This window comes from Trichoplusia ni, chromosome 17, assembly GCF_003590095.1.
Source record: "Trichoplusia ni isolate ovarian cell line Hi5 chromosome 17, tn1, whole genome shotgun sequence".
Lineage (NCBI taxonomy): Eukaryota > Metazoa > Arthropoda > Insecta > Lepidoptera > Noctuidae > Trichoplusia > Trichoplusia ni.
The window spans coordinates 444,138-461,590 of record NC_039494.1 but is presented as its reverse complement, the minus strand read 5'-3'; the positions used below and the strand labels follow the sequence as shown (position 1 = coordinate 461,590).

Sequence of the window (17,453 nt, the reverse complement as noted above, 5' to 3'; positions counted from 1 at the left end):
ACCGAGCTTGCAACTAGTGCGTACAAATCCATGCATATAACCGAACGGCCATCAAGACTTTAGGGGCCGACTTGATAGGTAATAACTTAGTCTTGAGGTCTGCAATGTTTCACCATCACCTCACAAATTGAGTAAATAACAATTAAAAAAAGAAAACGCCATACACCCCGTAGAGCGGGGTCTCTCTTTTCCACATATTATAGTCCTACCACTAGATGTGGTACGCTTAAAACATTCTAATACATAACTTTGATTGCCTTAAAAGGAAGTCAGCAATCATAAAACAGATCAATGCTAGTATAACTTGCCAAGACTATAACAGTGCTGACTAATAATGTCAGTTACATAATAGTTAATGTTATAATAAACTAGAAAGTATGAAGTACTAAGTAGATTATATTATTAAGTAACTCATTCATAACATATTTTAAGTTAAAACGTTTTTATGTTACCGTTTTACGGTGTGTGTGTATGTAAATATTTATGCAGCGTTGAATCTTAAACTGCATCGATCGTTTCAAAAGCCTAGAAAACGAGCCACTTATTTTTTTTTTGTTTTTGCGATATCGATTACAGCTATTTAACAAAAAACAAAGAAAACAAAAGAAAATCCGTAGACTATTTATAGTAGCCAATAAATCTGGTGGATGAGGTATAAAAAAGTGAAATCATTAATTAAAAATAGCAGGTTTTTACCGGGTAGCGATAAACTGAATGATTTTGTGACATTATTTCAAGTAATACCGCCTTACTCGAGTTCATACGTTGCAATTAGTGTCCACATTCCACCAGATATTGAAATATTGATAAAGCCTTAAATTAACTGTTATTTATGTATTCAGTTTAAACCACGCATGTAAAGGCTTTCGACACACAGGATATTAAGTTTTATATCCGATGAAACTCTTACGTTTATTAAATTATTTCTATATCCTTAATATTATTCGTATTCGTGCACTAATATACCCGTTTTGCTTGCTGATGATTAATAGTTATTAATTTCCCTTTGTTGCCTATTTCATTATACGACCAATATATTGGTTGCAAAATAATAGAACATATTTCGCAACAAAACTAAAGGAAATACATTATGAGAAAACCGAAACAATTCAGACTTTTGAAGGGAGTGCTGACCCTCTTTTCCAAGACGCCCTTTACCAGTGACTAAAAAACTATGAGACCGACATTAATCAAGTAAAGATAAGAAGAAATACTAATAAACGATATTTTTGATATTCTTTATAATAATTAACAACCACTTAAAGACTAAAGCATTATATTTTAATCAAATCTTTGATTCTACGACATTCACAAGACAAGATACAGATTTATCTATAAATGACCAGTTAAGATCGACAGATCAAACAAGAACGATTTTCTCACGATTCAAAATCAATTTTGTATCAATGATGTAGGCCAGATATGTAATGATTTTCAATATTTGGTCAAACGCTTGCTTTAAAAGAATCATAATAGGAATTTAATAGATCAGTTATAATGATTGACCATAATTTTAGATAATAAATTTTGAAGTCTGTATTTTAGTTGGTATATAGTTCAGTTAGGTAGCTTTTATTGCCTGAAGTTCATATTAGCAGTTGGTATGTGAAACTTATAAATATACCGAGTTCTTGTCGCTAAGTGGCCACTTAATTGCGAATTCTTTTATCTAATGATTTGTTAAAGATATTGATCTCATTCCGTTTATCCTTTTTTTAAACTTACTCACTGACTGAAGGCGAATTTGTAAATAGGATATATATTAAAATCAACAATGAGAAATTAATTCATCAGTGATTAGACGTTTTACCTAATTAATATTCTATTATCGCTCCCGCACTTCAAATCCTTGTGTCGAATTGGGTTTAACTAAGTCGGTTTGCCGTAGTGCTTATTACAAGAAACACACTAAAACATTTTTCCCTAACAAATGCAGATCAAGCAAGCCTTATCATGATATCAAGTCTAATTTACATATCAACATCTTAAATGACATTACAATTAACATAGCGGAAACCTTTCTCTGTTGCGCGTACGAGCAGCGGCGCGTGGCACATTGCGACAATACCGGCGCGCGCGGTGTCATGGCCGCCCCCACCGGTGAACGTACGGCATGTGCGGTTCAAATAAAACATAATAAAACGCGTAAATCGTGGGACATTACTGTCAGTCTGATCATATTTGGTGCTTGGGTTGTTTCTGGGCGTAGACCAATTTGATGCCAGACAATTATTTTGTTAAATAGTTGTGGTTGATGTTTAATGTAAACTGACTGGCGTAGATACAAAAATAGGACTCTTTGAAAACGTCCTGTAGGCTCCTCTTAGAGGAGTTCGCGTCTAAGTTACAACTGCACACGATGATCGATCACAGGTTAAGCTACGCTTGATACGTTAGCTCCACGAATGGGTGACCATTTATGTTCGTGCTTTAGATGACACATTAAATTGTGGGCCCTGCCTGCCCTGTCAAAGATGTATAAAAAATACATCTTTGACAGCGGTTACGGTTACTTAGAAACTATAGTCTGACAACCAGTCTTACTGAGGGGTATAATGTTGCCCAGGATGAGAAGGTTAGTTAAGCAGTATGCGAAGCCGACCCTAACATAGTTCGGAAAGGGCTAGGCTGATGATGTGGATTAAATCATAATTATGATTTACCAATCAATTTCTATCTAAGTTCTATTAGGACTCGCTGAACTTAAGCCAAAAAATACAGAATTCGTAGAAATAAAATATTGTTCTTTCGTTTTAACTACTTACGCATCCTTGTATAGCTAGATATGTATTGAAACAGGATATGATATTGATAAGTCATTCACCTAAAGAATCTATGGGTAATAACAGGGGTCTTAACATAATAAGTGACTGAATTGTGTTAATAGGAGATTAACAATGCTTTGTAATGACTTTCTCAAATTCGAAACCATTCAAAACTATCGACATACTCTCACCAATGCAATGGTCGAACAAGGTATAAATTGTAACTTTGATTGATTAAATGAGAACGTAGCTTTATTGGCAAGTCACAATACTAATTTTGTTGTTGCGTGTCATTGTTCAATTTTTTGGTGTTAAATTGTATTCATAGTATCTCGTAGCCATATATGGTAAATCAGAATTTGAATATCATATGTTACCTGACCAGGTAAATGCCCATTAGAAACTATTCCATCCCTATCACCCTATAGGTAGAACGTAATTAAAAAGAAATACTGATTGTTGTAATTATTTTACTCTTTCTCCACGACAAAAATTCGTTAATGTTAATAAATTACCATTGTATTAATTGCATACTTACGCAAAGGGTCTTGCAAAGCAAATTAAAAGTGGAATTAACTCCAGATTTATAAGAAACCCCAATTCCACCTCAAATAGAATATTGTGCGTAGTATGGCATAAAAAGTCTTTTAAACGTCCTTGTGATGTAATAAAAGTCCGACACTCCCACTTGCTCCAGTTTCCGAGGCTTTGCACTTTCACTATCATTGTGCGACCATTTTGCGCAACGCACACTGCATATGTAACCTGCGATTTTAAGTTTGAACATTTTTATTTTTCCTTAACTGCGTGAGGTTACTTGGATTTAAAATATTGGATTCTGGAATCATCAACTCGCAGTAAGCTACCAGACGTAGCGTGGTGATCAAGATTATTTAATCTTAAGTAGTAGATAATTGTAAATAGTGGAATTGGGTCCAACAAGTATTTACTTGTAGGACCCAATTGCGCTATTTACAATTGAATTTGCTTGATTAAAGTTACCAATACGCATAGCAGTATACGAATAGTGCCCATTTTATCCAATTTGCATTAATTCATCGGCTTTTGTAAATATCAGAATGGGCGCCCTGTATGTTGATTAGCAGAACAGAAAAAAGACGAATAAATATGTCCCCTAATATTTTCTATTTCGTGAAATATCGTATAAGTAGATCCTTAAAAGGTTAAAAAAGTATAAACAGATTTAAAATGCACTTTTATTTACAAAATCATTTTTGTTTATCCTAACGTTGATTCCACGGAGTCTTCTCTCTCCCTAATTAATCAATAGTAATAACAATAAATAATTTGGTTAATAAATTCACTTCAGTCGGTTTTACTAAGTTTTTTAAAGTTTACATTAGTCGTTTATCCTATCAATACTTATCTTACTTACAATTACAGTCTTAATTCTTAGGTCCAAATAGTCACAATTACAAGTAATCTAATTTGTATTTAAAACAAATAACTTAAATGTCGAATATATCTAACAGGTTGACAACAGGTTTTCGTTTCTTCACAATTTTTCGTACGACCTCTTTAGGGGCCGATCCTCGTGGAGGGTACCTATCGTCTTGTGATGTATCGTCGTAATTGCTAGAAAACTGTGGACGTTCGTATTCATCCTCAGGTAATCTGTAATCGTAGGTTTCGGCAGTAGGGTTAGGATTCTTCAGCTTTCTCTTAGGAACCAAAACATATTCGTTGCTATCATCGGTAGGATAACGATGTTCTGGTTCCCTCGGTTTATAAGGTCTCTTCTTTTTAGGTCTAGTAGGAACATCGTCTGGATAATATTTCTCAGCCAGAGGAGCATCTGGTATTATAGGGAATGTATATTTTGTGGGAGGTTTGCTGTGCATGCCAACATCGTCATATTTATGACCTTTAAAGTTTCCATTTCCATAATATTTCACGTATCTGTCCATATCGGAACTTGGTTCAGCAAATTTATCGTAACTGTCTCTGTAGGAATCTTGGGAGTAACTAGGGTACTTCTTATTCAATTCAATATCGACGATATTTGAATACAAATTGTCTCTGCTGTCATGGCTTTCTTTTCTAGTTTTAGTTTTGCAATTTGGGTCGAAACTGTAACCTACGTGACTTTGCGGCTCGAATTCGGAGGGATCATCACGTGGATGCTTAATTGAAATGCTGTGAGTGTATTCACTTGGTTCTGAATCTAGCGGCTGATCTGCATACGACGGATATTTTGTTCTCTTCTTACTTGAGTGTTCTTTACGCACCGACTCATGGGGTCTTTTTGGTCTTTTCCTTTCATAGTATTCTTCGTCCGGGTCTTCTGAAAAATCATAATATCTTTCATAGTCTCTCATAGCTTTCTCTTCCATTATGCTTCTTCCAATTTCTTCATTTTCTAATTCTGGATTGTCAGTGTTAACAATAGCTTGGAATCCTGAATTTGGTCCTGCAGAGTATTGAACGGTTCTTGTGGAGCCATCTGGTTCTACTACACTGTAGTGACCTGTAAAGAAAAAATATATATTGTAAATAAGTATTAAAATATGTATGAAACTTTTGAAAGTTTGTCTTGATCGCCAATCCGTCGGTAACAGTGCTAAATTCTGAGATTACGAAACAAAGTCGGCGCATAGAGGGATTAAGTTTCACGGTACGTGTACAATTAAGTTACAATATCTGTAGGAAACTGACCATAAAGTATTAATTTCAAGTAAATATAGATTACCTGTAACAGTGTCACCATCTCTTGACTCCCATACGCTCTTAACGTCTCCAGTTTTGCCATCAGCAACTCCATAGCTGAACGAGTATCTTGATTTTCCCTGACAACAAAAAAATGTCAGTACACTCGCTCATAAATGCAACGCTCAATTTTTTGCTCATCACACAATTACATCGTGATGTTTCTGTAGATAAAAAAACTTGGGGAATGTGTGAAGCGATAGCTTGCGTGTAATAATTCGGTATTTTACTCATTATGACAATTGATTGCATGCTCAGCGATTTGAGTTTAATATTCTGAATAAGTAATGAGGGCTTTAATCGTTTCCATAACGTAGGTATGCAGGTAATTATAATCAGGTAGAGTGAGTGTAATGTCAGACTGTCTGTCAAATCGTTAGACGTAACGTTGGTCGCATTTATCATTGTTGATCACGACTATTGTTTCTCAAGCGATAGGTTAAATCGTTCTAAATTATTTTAGATCAGTTCATTGTAATATAATAGCTTAATCGTGCACCTATGAGGGAGTTAGGGCAAGTTTGTGATGTTTATCAGATCAAGTTTATTCTACTACAAAACCATTTTATTGTTGATCATCATTTTACTAGATATTTATTTCAGTTCCCGGTCATAACCACAGCTACATTAAATCGATCTCCTTACAAGGGATTGTTAGTAAACAGACTCGGTATTAAATGTCACTTGTTGGCGGCCATCTTCGTCAAGTTCAAGACGAGCCAGACGAGTGCGCGCGCGCATCGCACCGTTACTCAATGTCAATGACAAATCGTTTACTTTCGTTTGTTTCCGCTTCGATTCACTAAATACACCTTTGTTATTTAAATATACTCGATTGTTACTAGTCGTCATCTTTGTTTCGGTTGAATTTTGATGTTTAATATTTTCTCTAGATGATTACTCCAATCAGGTAGATTTTACGTTCGTTATAAAGACAGTTATCGATATATGCTATTAAAGAAATAATTGAAGCGTATAATTATAAAAAATGAAAGTATCGAGAGTTTTACTCTTAAAAAACTCATGTGCGAACATACTAATTACTTGGCATTCGTGCTCTGCCTCTGCAATTATAATTATCATTTGCATATTATAAAAAATAAAATGCGTTCAATTGGAGCAGTGTCACAGCTGTAGTGCGTTAAGAAAAGTGGGTGAACAAGACAACTGCGGCCGCGTTCGTTTCGACATTCAGTGACCACTTTCGAGACTCTGTGTTTGTATGTGTTGACATGTTGCAAGCTTCGTCACTGATAAGCGTTCGGTTACCAAGTTTCCAGAGCAAAAAATATCCCGTTTGGTCGCACTAGAATTTCATTGATATAGTTTGCATTCAATTATTGGCAAGACTGATTGAATTTCGAAGGACAGATAGGCGATAACAGTTCGCATGATATAGAAATGTCATATTATGGAGTTAACAATGTTCGCAAGTCTTTTGTTTTAGCTTTTTTCTAAGCTCGTAGATAAACCATTTTCGTCTGCACAGTAGTGTGACGTTTTTAGGCTGGTATTATAATTAAGGATCGCCTCTTACTAACTTTACCGTCTTGTTAACGACAGCAAAAGATAAAACCTAATAACTGATTTATATTTGTACGAACAGAATACGTAGAAAGTAATGAGTAACGGCATAGAACAGTAGCAAGTAAACGGTAATTATGAAGATGACTGAATTTATTAGAAATGAATTTCTCTAGAGTAACTATTGTTAGAATTATATTTATATCAACGGCTAGGGTTTCGTTGGGTTATCTAGATAAATCAACGAAGATTTTTTTTCTCAAATGCGGACAACGTCACATACATTGTTCTGAACCCAAAGTAAGTTGCTAAAGCACTTGTGTTATAGAATTCAGATACAACAAAAAAACCACAAACACCCAGACCCGACAATACAGAAATGTGAATTTTTACATTGACCCGACCGGGGATCGAACTCGGGACCTCAGAGGACCTCGACAACTTGAAACCGGTGCGTACGCCGTTCGACCACGGAACTCGTCAAATATTATAGTAATTGTAATTTGTATATCAACAAATTTTGGTACAAAACTCATTCTTATGAACTGAAGATTATGACGGCAATGGCATGCTGACAAAATTTCACGTTCCAAAAATATATGTATTTATGCGTTTGCGCGGATAGCTGAGTGGTTGCGGTCATCACCCCAAACTCGACGCGACGTGTCGCGGGTTCGAAGTATGGATGTTTTTGTGTATATATCTTGAATGTTTGTAAAATCCCAAGCCGAGAAAATGAGTCGCTTTTACATAAAAAAAAAATATTTGAGGCAACAACAATTTTTTTTATCTTTTTTCATTGACGGAACTAAATTACTCTTCACGGTTTCTTGACCGTTTAATGCAAACCAATCATTTATATTGCTACAAAGAAACGAAAAATATGCGCATACATGGTTTTGATTAATTAGCGAAGAAAATTAGTCAATAATTTTAGCAATTAAACGTATAATTACAATTTCGACGCCTACTGCTTGTAAAGCGAATGTGCGTGTGCGACAATCACTCAAGCATTTGTTAGTGAAACTGCGTGTTGTGTAAATGAACGCAATAAATATATTAAATACCAGCTGAAGTATCAATAGCATTGTTAGACACGACGTTAGAATAATGTGCGAAAGTCTTATACTGTTGTAAACTGCCATTTAGTTATTCGTTTATAATGCAGTCTTGGTTGTTTTTAATGCATTTTTAGGTAGAGTTTCCCGTTTTGTTAAAGGTAAATTATTATGAATATTGTGGAATTTATGTTTAAAATTTCAAATGCTCCAGATATACTTCTGGATCCAAACAAAATTTGCAAGACTCAAGAGTGATGACAGTTTACATCTCAATCAATTACAGAGTGTAAAAGTACAGCAAAACTACCGACTATGCTTTTCGTTGACTGTAAATATAAGATGGACTTTTCTTAGGTCTATTAGGTATTAGGTCATCAAAGATTGTATAAACGTGTTAATTTTAAAAGCAAAAATGATAATTGAAAGCTTACTAAGTCCGTCGTATCTTCATTTTGATCGTCTACAAATTTCCCTTCTTGACAATTGGTTGATAACAAATTTGCCAAGAGGATCTGAAAATCAAAACAAAATTGTTAGTTAAATATGATTGTATGAAATAATTAATCTTATGAAAATAAGGCATTAATCATATTAATTAGTTATATTAACACTGTTGACAACGTCAACAAAACAAAATAAAATTATTACTCGTTAATATTGTTAAAATACTAAATAATACCAGATAATCACATTTATTATTTTAAAAGTCACTACTAAATAAACTAATTTAATTATCAAACACTAATTAGTTTGCCTATTCATGCTAGACAGTGTTGATCCTTAAAAGACAAATTTATCAATCAAAATGACACTATTTTCATTTTATTTTGTAAAATATCGAAAGTAAATTACGTACCAATACAGCAAGCGCTTTATCCATGATTATTATCTAACACCACATATAGTCACGTCACAATACAACCCCAAACACACTTAAAAAAATTAAACAAAAACAACAAGCTTGTCCATTTGAAGGTTGAGGCTAGATGAAGACGAGTCGCGTCGACCACCACTTACCTATTTATAAACGCACACAGGAACACCCCCAAGCGTGCGTACATTAACACCACCACACACATACACATGACAATTACTGAACTAGGATGCGATACATTTAATTGTAGATCAGCTACCGGTAACAATCTGATAATTGTACCTTACACTTACATTGTAGACAAGTAATACATTAGTATTGTCGTAAATCTTTCAGTGATAGGTATTTGAAAATCTCCCCTTTCAGCTTATAATTTTAATTTAAGGCAATAATACACATCACACCCTTAATTAATCATTCAAAATCTCTAACTAGTTGCTAATTACATAAGAAATATGAATGCACAATTACCCAAGCGGAAATCTTAAATCAAAATTCGGAAGGAAGTTTTAAAAATGATAAAAACAAATAGACACGTGAGGATGTAAAACAGACTAATAAATGTCGAGACATAATTTATGCATATTTTCGCGTTAATCCGCATTAAGTTAATTTGAATGAAAATAGCTATCTAATAAATTATATTTAAGGAAAATGGAAAGGAAACAGAAAAAGATAAATTTATAAAATGTCAATGCCCTAAAAATCCATACAGAAATCTGTTTATAAAAAGAAACATAAACTATGTAACTGAAAATGCAATAAAAGACGAGTCGGTTTCATAATCAACTGAGCATGCAAATCAAGGAAAGTGAACGCTTTCAGATATGATAGCATGCCAGCAATTGTCGCTACGCATAACGCATTTATTGTAATTTGTAATTGTTATCTGTAGCGTTTTGTAACAATATTTCGATATTCAGAACTAAATGGAACGGCAAACCTTGACATGTCGGCTAACGAAAGCAAGTAGGTACTACATAACGTTTTTGTACTATACCTTTTGTGGCTGAATTGTCATGTAGTAAGACATTTTAGGGCCTTAATTACTGGTTGGTGATATTCTGGTGCCAGTTTTTTATGGTGAACTACGAATTTGGTTGGGTACCTTTGTTTGAGAAATAAATGTTGGTTCAAACGAGTAAAACGTAAACGAAGATTGTTGAGAGCTAAAAGTTTAAGATATTCAGAAACTACTATGGTTGTGCTGCGTCAAAAAATAGCAACGTTAAATATAGAAGAAGCAAAAAGATAACGCACATATAATCAATGCACATACATATATAAGAAAATGCACACACAAAGATGCGCACTGGTTTAATACACAAATTATATCATTCATCAACAGTTTTCCGGTAAACCCCGGAATAACTGAAAAGATAACCAGCGACAACGTACTCCGAAGAACCAGCGATGTAACGACAAGATTAATAACATTGTTAACTCACAATAACAGCTAACGGTATAGTGAAAAACTGCGTTTATCGCGTACAGCTATCATTGTAGTCCAAACAATGGTCAAAAGAAAGTAATTTATTTGATGCAATGACGTTCAGCTGTTTCTTTAACACCGTTTTAGACTAATATCCTGATTGTCAGTATTTGGTCTGTTGAAGCGTAACTGCGATGCGGAGACACTGACTCGCGTCATCCGTCAATAAGTAAAAGCGTCTTCACATGACTTGTTGAGAATTTGCGACAGCGACAATTTGAGTGCTCAAACTTATCACTGAAAATTAAGTTGAACAGCTCTTCGTGCTCGAAAAACAGAGAGAGCACGAGAACTGTCAAATAATTTCATCATTGTCGCGTAGATTTCAGATAGCTAGGCAGAAACAAATGTTCTTTACACGAGTTACATTAAGCGTTGAGTTTTATAATGTATTCACGATCGGCGCGTCTTTCAATTTACGTGTGAACGGCCCTGTTACATTTATTAATGGACGCTCAGCAATGTTTCATGCATGGACTCCTTCTGTAACGATGATGAATTTGATCAGGAAAAGTTGATCAATTTATCACTTTCTTTTATAAACGAGTAAAAAACCAAGGCTGAGAAATATTTTCTTTATTTCACATCTCACAGTATCAAAACAATCAACGATTTGTCGTTAAGTTATAAACCTTACAAACTATTTTAATAATTACCTTTGAGATAACTACGTTGTGAAGCATATTTAAGAAGCTATATAAATAATAGATCGAAGATAATATCACAGTCTGACACTGGTTTTCAGAATGTTTTCGAGCTATTGATCATACTGAAATAGTGTCATCTATTGGGTAGCGTCGGAACTTCGAAGCTAGTATGATTTGAGCGCCATCTAGTAGTGGGAGTAATAACCAGAGCCGCCGTGAGCGCTGTAGTGTTGCGGGTGTTGAGCGTGGCCGATACGTTTGACGACAGCGTTGAACCCGTTGTGTTTGTCAGCAGTGTACTCAACGATGCGAGTGGTGCCATCAGGCTCAGCGAGGGAATACGCACCTGGGGTATCGAATTGTGTCAGTATGAATGATTGTTTGTTACATAATAATAATTATCCTTTAAAGCAAGAGCGTTGCATAAACAACTATTAATCGATGTTGTGGAATGTAGAGCACATTATTGGTGTATTGCTTAAGTTCGATGACCGTCTTCAAGTAGCATCAAAAGACACGAATCCAGGTGGATATCAATGCAGAAAGAGAGTAATACATACCCTTAACGACGTCACCATCCCGACTCTCCCATTGTGTCTTGTGGTCGCCGGTGTGAGGGTCAGCTACAGAGTAGTCAAATGAATATTTTGGGTGTGACTGAAAAGAATTACAATGCCCATTATTTTTCAATCTCCTATTCAATAATTAAGCACATGAAACATATAAAATATCCTTATAATTAATTTGCACATACTATTTTATATTTTACTTAGTACATTAATTAAACGTTACTTGCGTCATATCAAATCTAAGTTATTAAAAAAAAATATCATTTTACGATATAGTACATTTACAAAATAATGATTATTGATCAATTTAATACATGCATATAGAATGGGATCAGATTTATTGTAAATCGATCCAATGACTTTTCGTAACTTCTCACTCATAATAAACTCAGAGCAAAAGACATCAACGCGCTGCACTTGACTGAACTTACTACATTTATACGTTTTAAAACTAATATTTTTCTGGTACAAAAATCCAATGATTGTAGTTTAGCTAAACAGTAATTCTAAATGTTGTTGGACCTACATAGAAAATAAGCTTACATACTTAAGTAAATAATTAATATAATTACTTTTGTAGAAACGAAAATAATGTATGTCAACAGGGACTGTGTGTATATTTGAAAATAATTTTGTGAAAGTAGTGCACGAAATGGTCATCTATCATTTCGTAAGAACATTTTTGGGTTCAGACATTACCCAGTGTAATGAGGCGTCTCATGTCCAATTTTCCCCCATCTTTGTATGCACAATACAAATGACACATCGTGTTGCAATTCATAACGCAAGTAAACCACGACATGGTGTTTGAACACCATAACTATAACTGTAAACATTTTGCCAAACAATTTTGAACCTTAAACTTTACCTTCTAAGATATTTTTCACAAAATTGGAAAATAGACAAAAAGCTTCAATGAAGTCATGACTTTAGATCCTTTATTTATTGTATTTAAACTTTTCAGTACGTTTATCAGAGCAAGTATTTTGGGTTATTGTATTTTTTGCTCCTATTTCATATTATTTAAAATGACTTTTTATTGAAATCAGAAACGTTAGTGAGGTAATATTTGGTGTACCTACTTTGTATTACCTCAGTCTGTATTATGCCTTTGTTATTTGAAAAAAACTTGACTACAGTTTATAAATATTTCCTTTTTTCATTGTCTACAACTGTTTTTTTTTTCTACAAGAGATAATTTAGTCATGATATAAATAAAAAGTACTTTATCATTTGTAACTCATTTTTTACCTATTTGAAACTGTGGTTAAGAACTTCTTTTAGTGTTATTATATACTTACATAGTAGTCCTGACTGTGGCCGTAGTCTGCTTGTGCAGGATAATAGCCCCCATAGCCGGAGAGACCGCCGCCGTAGCCGCCGCCATAACCACCGATATAGCCCGCGTTGGCTGCAGCACACGCCGCGACAAAGATCATTACCTGAATTATACGTAATGGTTAATTTCAAATATATCTTGATTTGCCTGTCGTTGTTTTAGTAGTTCTTCTCGTAGTACTTCCGCTAGATAAAGGCTTATTTATAATATTTATGTAGTTTGGAAAGGCAGTCTAAGAATCAGGTAATTTTGTTCCAAAAGATCGAAGGAGGGTGGTTTTCTGTGGTTAGTTTAGAAAAAAAAAACCAAACTCACATAAATAAGCCCTGCAAGGCCGATATCACAACATAATCAAATCTTTATATAAATGCGTACTCAAAAAAAAAAAGATTTTAAAAAAGCCCACGTTCACCAAAAAATCAAATCATTGTCAAGGTCAAAAAGTAACATAACCAATCAATCTAGTGCATTAAAAACAAAAGAATTAAGACATCAAATAAGTTCACACCATTAAAATATCTGAGGTCAGTGTTCTAGTCTTAAGTAATTTCATTCATAACAGCAGGCACAATATTGTTACACGATCATGTACGAGAATACTATTATCTAGAACAATAGAGCAGGCAAAAACAAACGCAGGAAGTATGAAGAAAATATATGTTATAGTGGATGTTATGTCAGTGTTTATGATTACAAGGAATTTAGTGCACAAACATGTTTAATGACTTTGTGATGTTGGCGTATAAGAATATTAAGAGGCATGCAAATTGAATGTACGTACGGCGTGATAAGAGAAAAAGTAGAGTCCATGTAACTTAATGGAATATGAATTTTGTTGCTCCAAATAATGTAGTCAGTATTTTATTAAAACATTAAAAATAACCTAAGAATTTTCAATTAAAGTAACATTTGAAAGCATCATCTAAAAATTTCCAAATAAGCATTAAAAATAGAAACCGTTTCTCGAATATAAAAATCGATTTAACATACTAAGAATAATTTGAAATAATATTATTATATATTTTGCTATTGTAAATCAAAGAAGTGATTACACTCTAAGAGATAATCCTACTACCGAAATGTACGCGCCTGCTTTTCGCACAATAGCAAAAACACTGCATCACCTCAGTACTAACAAAAAGATTTCAAAAGGTCTAAGAGAGTAAATAGTAGTTATTTCAATGAATGATAAATGTTTATTAAATCAGATGTAGGCCGATTATTATTTTTTGAATACTCAAATAAACAATGAAGAATATAAATAATATATCGCCATCTTGTCGAGAAAACTTTAAAAAAACAAATCAAAATAGGCAACATAATTTGTGAAAAACGGAACATCAAAAAATATGTATTTTGTTTTACGGTTAAAATCAGTAATAAACAAACTTAATTATGATACGCTACAGAATCTCATACGCAAGTACATATAGAACGTCATAACATCGGAAGTCGGTACGATCTCAGTACAATAAAAAAATAAATTACACAATACAACATTACGTATAGTAAAAGAAAACTGTGAAAAATTAAGTTTTCCAATATAGGACGTAATGCGTTACGTATTACATTATACCATCGATATTTCCCATAGCTTTACGTGATCTGTTTGTATGTTTGCCGTTAACTACACCATGATGACGAGAAATACGTGCTTTTTGTGGCTGACGTAATGTCGCACGCGACTTGACACCTGGGGCGACGTTTGATGACTAAATTAGTGATTGATATTCTTTTTTTATTGAGCTATGCTTGGTAGCAATATATTGCGAAGGAAGTGACTATTAAAAAGTGTATAAATACGCGTTACGTAGTTTGTATTAATTTCGAGAAACGATTTTAAGAAAGTATATTTTTTGCAAGAAATAGAATCGAAGCAACATAACTACGCCTGGGTGATTTTCGATGTGTTCTTGTTTTATTATTGTTCTTAATTAAATTATGTATTTATAAGTTTTAGTTTTGCTATTACAATTGAATTTTTTCAATATTAGAAAAATATGTAATACATATATTTCTATAACTTCAGCAACAAGCAACATCACTGAGCCTTAATGAACGAGTATTATTAATTTTTAGAATCACAACATTTAGAAGGTGCAACTTTTGTTTTGAGATGTTATCTACCTATAGATGTTACTCAATATGTGCGTTTGTACTAAATATTCATGAACTAAATCATGTGTTGTTTGACAATGATCTGTTTTTATTAAGAGTCATTTGTTGATTGATAGAAAGTTTACTGTATTAAAAAGCATAATTATGACCGTCCTGGTAAATAGCTGAAACTATTGGTTATATTATTTATCTGAAACTGATCTTGGTTTTCAATTATTTTTTATTGTTAAGTAAACTGATATTAAAATTTTATCAACGATTTATTTATCTCTATAATTTAAAAACATGAACAAAATTTGTTACATTTTTTTGTATTGTAACATAATTTTCGTTTCATCTAACGTCAATTATTATAGAGCCACATTTTAAATTTCCAAAATCACCATTGAATAAAATTATAATTTGTCTCATAGATTACCGCCGAAATGTATCAAGAATATAAATTTGTATCTTTAAAACAAAATTTTAAAATAACAATTTCGTATAGTTATTTGCAAAGCCCTAAATTTTCCCCATGACTTTATATTTTCTTATAATGGTAAATTTAACTTTTTACAAAATAATATGAAAAAGCCACATAGATTTCCCATAACTCTATATTTCAAGAGCAATCAACAACCCCTGATATTTTTAAATCTTCTATAGTTCGAAGCTATCACAATCACGTTACTTACTTGGAAGGCACGCATTTTCACTGTCAAGTCACTTTCGTCCTCTTCGGTGTCGACAGGAGCTGAACTGACACTGATGCTGGTCCCAGCAGCCCACTGTATTTATAACAAGCACCTTTGTTGCACCACAGCTGCTGTGCCTTGTAACGTACGTATTACCGACGTATATGTTGACAAGGAGGCTTATTATTCGATTTGTTGGGAGGTATGGGAGGTAAACACCAACATTTTAATTATTAATAATGATTATTAAAGCTCTAGTTAGGTTTTTATGATATTTTAGAAAATTAATTGTTCAATAATATTTTTTTTTTAAACGCAACTGCGTCTGTAGTAACACCGAAATAAGAAAGACATAAAAAAAATAGAAAATAACAGCTCTTTTAACTTATGACCCCATATAATTGAAGGCATTGAAGGGTGTTAACCATGATAATTCATTCATTATTGTAAAACTATTAATTAATAAACACAATAAAAAAATGAAGAAACCATGGAAATTAATTGATATAGAAAATAAAGTATAAATAATTTAAAACGATTAAACCCAAACATTGTTTAATTATTCATATTTCTTAATGCACTTTGGTAAATTTCAGTTAATTATTGATTAGGGTTACAGTACTGTCTTGGACAAAGTTCTCTGAAAATCCAACATCTACTGAAATTTACTTATGAGCAACGTGCAAATTACACAAAATTCACAAGGTTTTTAATTACAAAAAACGAAAATTGTATTCAAGAGCGTAACAACTCTTACCTTCCTATTAAAATTCTTAACATAATTCTGACGGACTCTAAAATGTTAGCTTTATGATTCGTATCTTCGAAATACTGAAGATACTGAAGAAGACTAGAACTAATAAGTCAAAAAATTTATTGTTACTAAGCAAATATTACAAGAAAACCCGCTAAAAAGTAAGGGTTCTTTATTTAAATTTATTTAAAGGCGTGAAGACTTTTATTATAGTTGGCAAAGTCCATGTCCAACATACAAAACATTTTCATCAAATTTAAACTTGGAAAAATTCATCCTCATAGCCAGACTTACTCACTAAGAACCACCACCATATTATAACAATTTATATTTTTCGAAATCCCTCAGCCGCAAGCGTTGATCACAACATTACATTGTTACGTGCAACGACTATCAAACAAATTGATCTACATACATAGTTTATTTGGTACGCTATTTATTGCAGTAAATAATTATAAAGCTGCGTTGCGTACAACTCATTATATCGAGATAGAATTGTTCGTATTAATATTCAATGAGGTTATGGAGCAAATATCGACAACAATGTGAATTGTTTGCTTTGAAGTTAACGTGACGGCCCCTATGTACTTGTTACTAGGGAACACACTAATAGGTTAGTGCGTTCTCTAGTAAGATAGTTTAGTAATTCGGCCTGATAATTTTAATAGAAAAAACATGTCGGGTATAAACTAGATTGTAAGCTGGTTGATGATCTGGCAGGTAGTTAAATGTAGATGGTTAAATAAATAGATTACGCAGAAATCTGGTTAAAAATCAAGAACATTTTGTAAAATTCTAACCTCCATAGAACTGGTTTTTTATTACTTTTAACTCATAAGAAAAGAGTATTGTAATATAATTGTCAGGTTACTCTTAAATAAATGGATTTTCACCTTACAAAAGCAGAAA

General features: G+C 33.2%; 2 protein-coding genes across 2 annotated transcripts; both read right to left on the bottom strand.

The window, feature by feature from the left end:
• Positions 1-3,982: 3,982 nt before the first annotated feature.
• LOC113502482 lies at positions 3,983-8,976 on the bottom strand. Its single transcript, XM_026884070.1, has 4 exons — positions 8,934-8,976; positions 8,509-8,589; positions 5,476-5,572; positions 3,983-5,253 (listed from the first exon to the last, which is right to left on the bottom strand). Exons 1-4 carry the CDS (start codon positions 8,955-8,957, stop codon positions 4,235-4,237), a joined length of 1,221 nt encoding a protein of 406 aa, XP_026739871.1. The 5' UTR covers positions 8,958-8,976; the 3' UTR covers positions 3,983-4,234.
• Positions 8,977-11,003: 2,027 nt separating this feature from the next.
• Positions 11,004-15,848, bottom strand: LOC113502497 (cuticle protein 19-like). The gene is made up of 4 exons (XM_026884094.1): positions 15,791-15,848; positions 12,961-13,101; positions 11,651-11,747; positions 11,004-11,436 (listed from the first exon to the last, which is right to left on the bottom strand). The coding sequence occupies exons 1-4, from the start codon at positions 15,803-15,805 to the stop codon at positions 11,276-11,278; spliced, it is 414 nt and encodes a 137-aa protein (XP_026739895.1). The 5' UTR covers positions 15,806-15,848; the 3' UTR covers positions 11,004-11,275.
• Between the last annotated feature and the right edge of the window lie 1,605 nt (positions 15,849-17,453).